Source organism: Amphiprion ocellaris, chromosome 14 (genome assembly GCF_022539595.1).
Source record: "Amphiprion ocellaris isolate individual 3 ecotype Okinawa chromosome 14, ASM2253959v1, whole genome shotgun sequence".
Taxonomy (NCBI): Eukaryota; Metazoa; Chordata; class Actinopteri; family Pomacentridae; genus Amphiprion; species Amphiprion ocellaris.
The window spans coordinates 34,688,998-34,697,775 of NC_072779.1; the positions used below are offsets into that span (position 1 = coordinate 34,688,998).

General features: G+C 38.1%; 1 protein-coding gene across 1 annotated transcript; it reads right to left on the reverse strand.

Moving 5' to 3' along the window:
- Positions 1–144: 144 nt before the first annotated feature.
- Positions 145–8,754, reverse strand: rbmx2 (RNA binding motif protein X-linked 2). The gene is made up of 6 exons (XM_023280080.3): positions 8,607–8,754; positions 5,519–5,634; positions 2,498–2,549; positions 2,291–2,420; positions 1,835–2,018; positions 145–806 (listed from the first exon to the last, which is right to left on the reverse strand). Exons 1-6 carry the CDS (start codon positions 8,609–8,611, stop codon positions 442–444), a joined length of 852 nt encoding a protein of 283 aa, XP_023135848.1. The 5' UTR covers positions 8,612–8,754; the 3' UTR covers positions 145–441.
- Positions 8,755–8,778: the final 24 nt, after the last annotated feature.

An 8,778-nucleotide genomic window follows, 5' to 3' on the forward strand; every position in this document is an offset into this window, starting at 1 on the left:
CACCAGAAGTTATCGTCTAAAGGTGAATATTTTTTCATTTTCGGGTTTTTCATGATCATACAGCTAAAATTCTCGAGGTTTGGACGAAAAACAGCAGCTTCAGGGAATAATTCTGGTGGAATAAAACTTTAAAACAAACACTGATGAAGAAGCTGAGGACGTTTCTGTTTTATTAGAAAACTCATTTAAACGTTTAAATTCTCTGATCAACATTTTGAGGAAAATAAACATGAAATAAAAAATGCTGTGAACAAACAACAAACAATGGATGAATTAAAGGTGAAATGTAAATAGAAATAGAATCATTTGATTTCAGCTTTTATCTCCTGAATTACTTTGCGTTTTTATTCTGTCAGATTTAACCTGAATTTAGTAAAAACCAACAGGACGTCGTCATGGAAACTGATAAAGATCCAGTCTTTAGTCTCTTCCTTCATGTTTCTATCTCCTGTCGTCTCTGTGTCTCTCTCTTCTTCTGTCTTCGTCTCTGTCTGAGATTCTTCTTCTGTCGTCTTTGTCTCGTTCCGTCTCTCTTCTATCATCTCTTCGTCTCCGTTCTTCTTCTTCTCGCTTCCTCCTCCGTTCTTCTTCTTCTCGGTTCCTCCTCCGTTCTTCTTCTTCTTCTCGGTTCCTCCTCCGTTCTCCTTGTCCGTCCTGCTGTCCTCTGTCCCTCTGGTTGTATTTGTCGTAGGCGGCGTCTTCTTTCTCCTGTTTGACTCTGACAGCAGGAGGAGATGAGGAGGAGGAAGCTGCTCTGTTCTTCTTCTCCTTCTTCTCTTTCTTCTTCTTCTTTTTCTCTTTCTTGTCTGCGACAGAAAACAGTGAGAGGAGGAATGAAAATCTTCTGTCAGGTCGACATCAGACAAAACCAGAGGAGTAAAACTGGAGGTTCAGGTTCTCAAAGACGTTTCACCTTCAAAGATGCTTCAGCTCTAGAATTAAAGAAGCTAAAAGCTAGCCAAGACTTTAGCTAACCTTTAGCTTCTTCAGGTCTAGAACTAAAGCCTTTAGCTACAGCTAGCCTTTAGCTTCTTTAATTCTAAGCTTCAGTTTAGCTTGCTAAAGGCTAACCCAAAGAAGCTAAAGGTAATATAGAAACTAAAGGCTTGAGTTTTACAATTAAAGAAGCTAAAGGTTAGCTAAAGTCTTGGCTAGCCTTTAGCTTTTCCAGTTCTACAAATGAAGAAGCTAAATGCAAGCTAAAGGCCATCTAGCTGTCAAAGGCTGAGCCGAAGAAGCTAACGGCTAGCTGAGGCTATTAGCTTTAGGTCCACAATGGAAAAAGCTACAGGCACGCTGAAGGCTACCTAAAGCTCAGGTTTAGTTTGCTAAGTTGAGAAGAAGCTAAAGGCTAGCCAAGACTTTAGCTAGCCTTTAGTGTCCTCAGATCTAGAACCGAAGACACTAAAGATTTAGTTAGCCTTTAGCTTCTGTAGTTGTAGCACTGAAGGCACTAAAGGTTAGCCAAAGCTTTAGCTAGCCTTTAGCTTGTCTTTAGTGTCTGCAACTCTACAACTAAAGCCTTTAGCTAGAGCTAGCCTTTAGCTTGTATAATTCTAAGTGTCAGTTTAGCTTGCTAAAGGCTAAACCAAAGAAGCTAAAGGTAATATAGAATCTAAAGGCTTTAGTTTTAGAACCAAAGAAGCTAAAGGCTAAACTGATGGTGGAACATGTTGTTGAACAAAGATCCAGTTTGTTCTGATTGAAGTTCTGACTTAGGATCAGAAGAACTGGTTGGGTTTAGGGTTAGGGGTGGGGTTGAGTTTATGATTGGGGTTGGGTTTAGGGTGGGGTTTAAGGTTAGGGGTGGGGTTCAGGGTTGGACTTTCTGGACCTTTCTTAGGCTTCTTCACAGGAACATGGAACAGGTCGTCTTCCTCGGAGGACGACGACGATGGTGGAGCTTTGGGAGCGCAGCCATCCTCCCTCAGACGTTTGGTGATGTCGTCGATGTCCTCTGAGTCTTTGGGGGGACGGTAGTCCTTAACGTGGTCCACTCGGATTGTCCGACCTTTAATCTGAAAACACAGACAGGAAGTTCAGAAACAAAGAAAACAAATCAGAAAAACTCAGAAAAAAACAGTCAAACATTTGATGGTTCTGGATTTTAAACGTGATGATTTGGACTCAGTGGATAAAAGACATCAGAGTTCAGTTTGATAAGAACTACAGATGGAACTAAGACGTATTTTATAGTTTTTAGAAGTACCCTATGGTATTAAGAAGTATTTTATAGTATTTAGAAGTACTCTATACTGAATAAATCCTTCATAAAGTACTTCCTGGGTACCTTGATGCCGTTGAAGTTGTCCACGGCCAGGATGGTACTGCGTTGATCCTCGTAGCAGACGAAGCAGAAACCTTTGGATTTTCCCGTCTTCTTGTCTCGAACCAGGTTGATGTTGACGATTTCTCCGTACCTGAAGGACCAGAAACACGCAATGAACCCTCTGTTGCCGTGGTAACAGCTGGACAGGTGAGCTGAGCAGGTACGTACTGAGAGAAGACACAGATCAGGTCTCCTTCAGTCAGTTCGTACGGAAATCCTCCTGGAAGAGAAGATAAGAAACCAACTTCAGACAGGAAGTGACAGTAAATATATATTCTACAGTGTCTACATTCATTCTATGTGTCTCAGTTAAAGTTCTCTAGAAACAAACCATTTACTAAAACCTGATTCTGTGAAAAAACAAATATTCAGAGTTCTTTGGTTCAACTGTTGGAGGAAACATCCAGAAAACTACACGTCAAAACTGTTGACTTGAAATTTGTCTAAAATGATTTAAAATGTGTTAAAAATGACAAAAACCCAACATTAATGACTCTAAACGAGTTGAAAATGACAAAAAATGTCCAAAAATAATTTTTAATTTGTTCAAAATATGAAACTCTTTCTGGGGAAAACCTGGTCTGATTAGGAGAGACGGCATCCATCCCACTTTGGCTGGTGCAGCTCTCATTTCTAGAAATATGGCTGATTTTATTAGAACTCCTAAAGCATGACAACCCAGAGTTCAGACCAGGATGCAGAGTTGTAGTCTTCCACACCTCTCTGCAGTTTCCTCTCAGCTGTCACCCTCCAGTAAATCACTTAGCTTTATTGAGACTGTGTCTGTCCCCCGACCACCAAAATTCAATAAATTAAACAATTCAAAAATAAACAAAAGACATAGTAACCATAAAAATCTAATTAAAATTAATACCACGATTTCAACTGAGCGAAGAAACAGGACAATTAAATGTGGTCTGTTAAATATTAGATCTCTCTCGTCTAAATCTCTGTTAGTAAATGATTTGATAACTGATAACCAGATTGATTTGTTCTGTTTGACTGAAACCTGGTTGCAGCAGGAAGAATATGTTAGTCTAAATGAATCAACTCTTACTAGTCATACTAACTGTCATGTTCCTCCAATCACAGGCCGAGGAGGAGGAGTGGCAGCAATTTACCTCTCTAGCTTAAAAATGAACCAGAGACCTAAACCTAGTTACAGTTCATTTGAAAATCTTACTCTCAGTGTCTCTCATCCAGATTTAAAAGCTCAGAAACCAGTTTTATTTGTTTTTGTATATCGTCCTCCTGCTCCTTACTCTGAGTTTTTATCTCAATTCTCAGACTTTTTATCTGATTTAGTGCTCAGCTCAGATAAAGTCATTATTGTGGGTGACTTCAACATTCATGTTGACGTGGACAGTGACAGCCTTACGACTGCTTTTAATTCAATATTAGACTCAATTGGGTTTTCTCAACATGGAAATAAACCAACTCATAGTTTTAATCACACCCTTGACCTCGTTCTGACTTATGGCATAGAAATCAAACAGTTAACAGTATTTCCCCGGAATCCTCTTCTTTCTGACCATTTTATGATAACATTTCAATTTACAACAATAGATTGTATAGGAGTTAAGAATAAATATCATTACAGTAGATGTCTGTCTGACAATTTGGTGACTAAATTTAAGGAAATAATACCCTCTCTATTTAGTCCAGCACCACTTACTGATATAATGGAAGGGAAATATTATAATTTTACCCCCACAGAAGTGGATTATATTGTTAATAATGCTGCAGCCTCACTGCGTACAACACTTGATAGTGTTGCACCTGTAAAAAAGAAAGTACTATCTCAGAGAGGACCTGCTCCTTGGTATAATTCCCAGCTGCGGACTTTAAAGCAGGCGTCCCGAAAGCTGGAAAGGAAGTGGGACTCCACTAATTTAGAGGAAGTTTATGTAGCTTGGAAAAATAGTCTAGTAATTTATAAAAAAGCTCTTCGTAATGCCAGGACAACATATTATTCATCTTTAATAGAGGAAAACAAGAACAACCCCAGGTTTCTCTTCAGCACTGTAGCCAGGCTGACAAAGAGTCAGAGCTCTGTTGAACCTTGTATTCCTTTAGCTTTGAGCAGTAACAACTTCATGAGCTTCTTTACAAATAAAATTATTACGATTAGAGAAAAAATTAATCTGGCCCTTCCTGCAAATGTCACAGATGTATCATCGAGTACAGATACTTTAGAATTGGCTGTAAGACCAGATGGATATTTAGAATTTTTCACTCCCATACATCTCTCTGAACTCATTTCAATAGTTTCTACATCCAAACCATCCACATGTCTTTTAGATCCGATCCCAACTAGACTGTTCAAGGAGGCTTTACCTTTAATTAATTCCTCAATGTTAGATCTGATTAATCTCTCTCTAGTAACAGGCTATGTACCACAGGCTTTTAAGGTTGCTGTAATCTAACCTTTACTTAAAAAGCCCACTCTAGATCCACATGTTTTAGCCAACTATAGACCAATTTCCAACCTCCCATTTCTCTCCAAAATTCTGGAAAGATCAGTTGCAAATCAATTATGTGAACATTTACAAAGGAATAGCTTGTTTGAAGAGTTTCAGTCAGGCTTCAGAGTGCATCATAGCACAGAAACAGCTCTGGTGAAAGTTACTAATGACCTTCTCATAGCGTCAGATAATGGACTGGTCTCTATACTTATTTTAAAATATTTATTAATACTTATTTATTTTAAAATTGAATTGAATTGAAACGCTTGTCAGAAATGACAAAAAAAATTGGGGTAAAATGACAAACAAAACAAAAAAGAGGCCAAATTAACTTGAAGCTTGTCGAAAACGACTTCAAATTTGTCCAAAATGGAAAAAAACATGTCAAAAAATGACTTGAAACTTCTCAGAAATGGAAAAAAAAATGCAAAATGAGTCCTAAACGTCTTGAAAGTTGTCCAAAGCGACACAAACCTGACAAAACACGTCCAAAAATGACTTCAAACTGATCAGAAATGACTCCAGATTTGTCCTAAACTACGTCATCTCATCATAAATGAATAAAAGTTTCCTGAAACGACTAAAAAATGAGTAGAAAAAGATAAAAACTCGTCCAAATATGACTTGAAATTGACTTAAAGTTGAAGCTGAGATTCCTCAGACAGTAACCAGGTTAGTTTTGTGTATTTTCGGACTAAACTTGTGTGTTTGTGGTTCTACAGACCCACAAAGATCCAGGCGCTGTCTTTGTACTCGCTGTGCCACGACACCGACTCTTTGACTCCCAGGTCGGCTTCACGTTCGTTCAGCTCGTTGATCAGCTTCACCTTCGTCAGCGGACTGGTAACAAACCAGACGATCAGCATGGAGTTTTACAAAAGATCTGACATCAACACAAACTGTTTTATAAAAGATCTGACATCAAAACAAACTGTTTTATAAAAGATCTGACATCAAAACAAACTGTTTTATAAAAGATCTGACATCAACTTGGTTCAGTAACTGGAGATAAATGATCAGCAATAAGTAGCGTTTATGTTTAGGAAGCTTCTCTAGCAGCAGCAGAATCTCGTGATTCATGTTTATTCTTTAATGTTGGGGTTTATTAATGTTATGAATCAAACATGCTGCCCTACTGCAGCTTTAACCAGTCCTTCCAGGATGTTTTAAGCTTATTTGTTGTGATGGAATTGCAGAAGACAGTTACAATTGCTAAAAAGTTGCATTTTTTTCAGCTTTTAGAACATGTTTCAACGTTGTAATTGACAATATTTATTCTGAAATTAATTCTTTAATGCTCCAACTCATTTATATAGAAGCTGGCATACCACGGTGGGAAACTAGCAGCAGGCAGATACTGGTTTAACATGAAGTGGCTGGTCGATTTAAGGCACAAAATGATCATTTACTACTGAATGAATCATATCTGGACATATCTGTCAGTGGCCGAAAGAGTTAATTTCACTTCCTGGTACACACGTGTTCACACACACACGCTCACGGCTTGCCATGTCAATTAAGAAGAAAAGCGTTCAGAGAGCAGTACACCACCAAGACTGTTCATTCTCAGACCCTGACTTGAGTACAGGTGTGTGTTCTGCATGTGTACGTTATGTACGATACCAGATCACGTGACCTAAACATGTAGCGGGCGGCAGGAACTGATGGGACTCAGAAACACCCCCATAATTTAATCAGTTGTTCCTTGGATCATTTCCGATAAGTCCACAGTGGTGGATTTGTAGTAGGATCACAATCGTGATCGTCAGCAGGTCACCGAGGTAGCGTTCACTTGTTGTCATGGTTACCGTGTTGCTATCTCAATGGGAAATACTAAACAAATCTGTGGATCCAGACTATAAGACACATCACTGCCAAAATCTAATCACTTGGTCTTTGTGTCATTTCTGACCTTCCCTGGAAATTTGATCCAAATCCGTTAGTCCATTTTTGAGTAATGTTTCTGACAGAGGAAGGATTCGCCGATCGTCACATAACTCCTCCATGTTCCTTGGTGGAATAATGAATCTAACTTCCCTTCATTCTTTCAGAGCTCCAACAGATCTGGATGCAACAGTTTCCATCACAGTGGTTTGTCTGGCCTGTTTCCGCTCCTTTCAGACGTTCTCCTGATATGTTCCGTGGTAGAAAAGTGTTTGTCAGTCGATTTTTTGGGGGTTTTTTTTGTATTCCACCACGATATTGCACGTGTGTAAAATAGTTTACTTCTGTATTGGTGAAGAACATCAGTGAATCAATTGTTTTTCACAGTCTTTAGCAGTAATTTTTGTTGGTAAATGAGAGACATTAGGATGGGACATGTCTGCATCTTCAAACCAAAAACAATGAAGTGAATCTGGTGACGTATGTGCACTACGTTTGCGCTGGGGACTGCTATGATTGGTGAAACTCACGGGAGGCGGGCCAAAATTGCGGAAAAGTTGCGGTGATTGGACAAAATTGCAAGGTCACAAAGAATTCATGGAGATTGGTTGAATTTGCGTGAATTTGCGTGAATTTGCGCGATCGCAACATCGCGAATTCCTGGAGGGACTGATTAACACACTTCATTTATTAATAACAATCATTTAACATCACATTTGGGATTTTATTCTTCACTTCAGTTTTTTCTGCTCAGACTGACATTTTAAGCAGTGACCTCACATAAATGACACAAAGTTTGTTAAAAATGGCAAAAAAAGGGTCAGAAATGATTCTAAATGACTTGAAAGTTGTCCAGAGTGACACAAACTTGACTGAAATGACTCAAAATGTGTCCAAAATGACTTCAAACTCATCAGAAATGAGTCAGTATTTGTTCAAAATAGGAAAAAAAAACGTGTCAGAAATTACTTGAAACTCATCACAAATTTGTGAAATTTGCTCACAATTAGTCCAAATTTGTAGAAAACTTGTCATAAATGAATAAAACTTGCCTGAAATAACACAAGATTTGTTGTAAATGGCAAAAACTGGTCAGAAATGAGTTGAAACCTTCTCATAGTTACTCACATTATTTCCAAAATGAGTCGAAACTGATCAAAATGGCAAAAAAAACATGTAAAAAAAATGATTCGACACTTCTCAGAAATGAAAAAAAAAGTCTGAAATGAGTCACGATTTGTTCAAAATAGGAAAAAATGGTCAGAAATTATTATAAATTACTTGGGATTGATTTTCTGCAAAGTAAAGGTTCATTTTAAATGTCAGTAAATCTGTTTGGTTAGAATACCACAAAGAATCTGGCCTAGGAGACGCCAAAACATTATTATTATTATTATTATTTATTTTGACTTGAAAATTGTCAAAATGACTTCAAATTTATTCACAAATATTCAGAATTTGCCCAAAATAAATAAGAACGTGTCTGAAATGAGTCAAGATGTGTTTAAAAGTGGCAGTCAAGCTAAAAAACAGCATCTATAATCTACTTTTTTAATAAGAATTTGGCCTAAACATAACGAAATACACCATATTAATACCCCAAACTTTGATTTTATTACAATATGAGCTGCTTGGTGTTTTCCGAATTTAAGAAGAACCACTAAACCATGACAGCAACCCTTCTAATGTATGTTTGGTGAAGTAAATCGACTTGCAGATGAAGATAAATGGTTAAACTGTCAGTTTTTTGAACAGAGTCTGGCCAGTGAGCCTGTATGAGGAGTTAGTCGCTAACAGCTAGCTGTTAGCACCAGCTAGCAGGCTAACGTCCATCCAGAACTAACGACAGAAGTTTAAAGGAAATTAAAAAAAACGAAAAGAAGATATCGATCCGAAATAAATCGACTGATTGGAGAATGTTTACTCACTTCATGATGAACAAGGGCAAGAAACCGACGCTACGGTGAAAGTGTTGCTAACATGGAGCTCTTCCGGTTGGGTTCCCGCCACTGCTACCGCCTGCTGGCCGGATGTCTCAACTGCAAGCTACGATTTAGTGAAAAACACGCTAAAATTATCCTAAGTATGTCTTTAAAATGC

Bases quoted from the DNA above. Each gene is read 5' to 3' on its own strand.
- rbmx2 (XM_023280080.3), bottom strand. The intron at 2,550-5,518 runs GTCTGTAGAACC...CTTCTCTTCCAG, and splicing joins CAGCGCCTGGATCTTTGTGG to GAGGATTTCCGTACGAACTG. The intron at 2,421-2,497 runs GTACGTACCTGC...CTGGTCCTTCAG, and splicing joins CTGATCTGTGTCTTCTCTCA to GTACGGAGAAATCGTCAACA.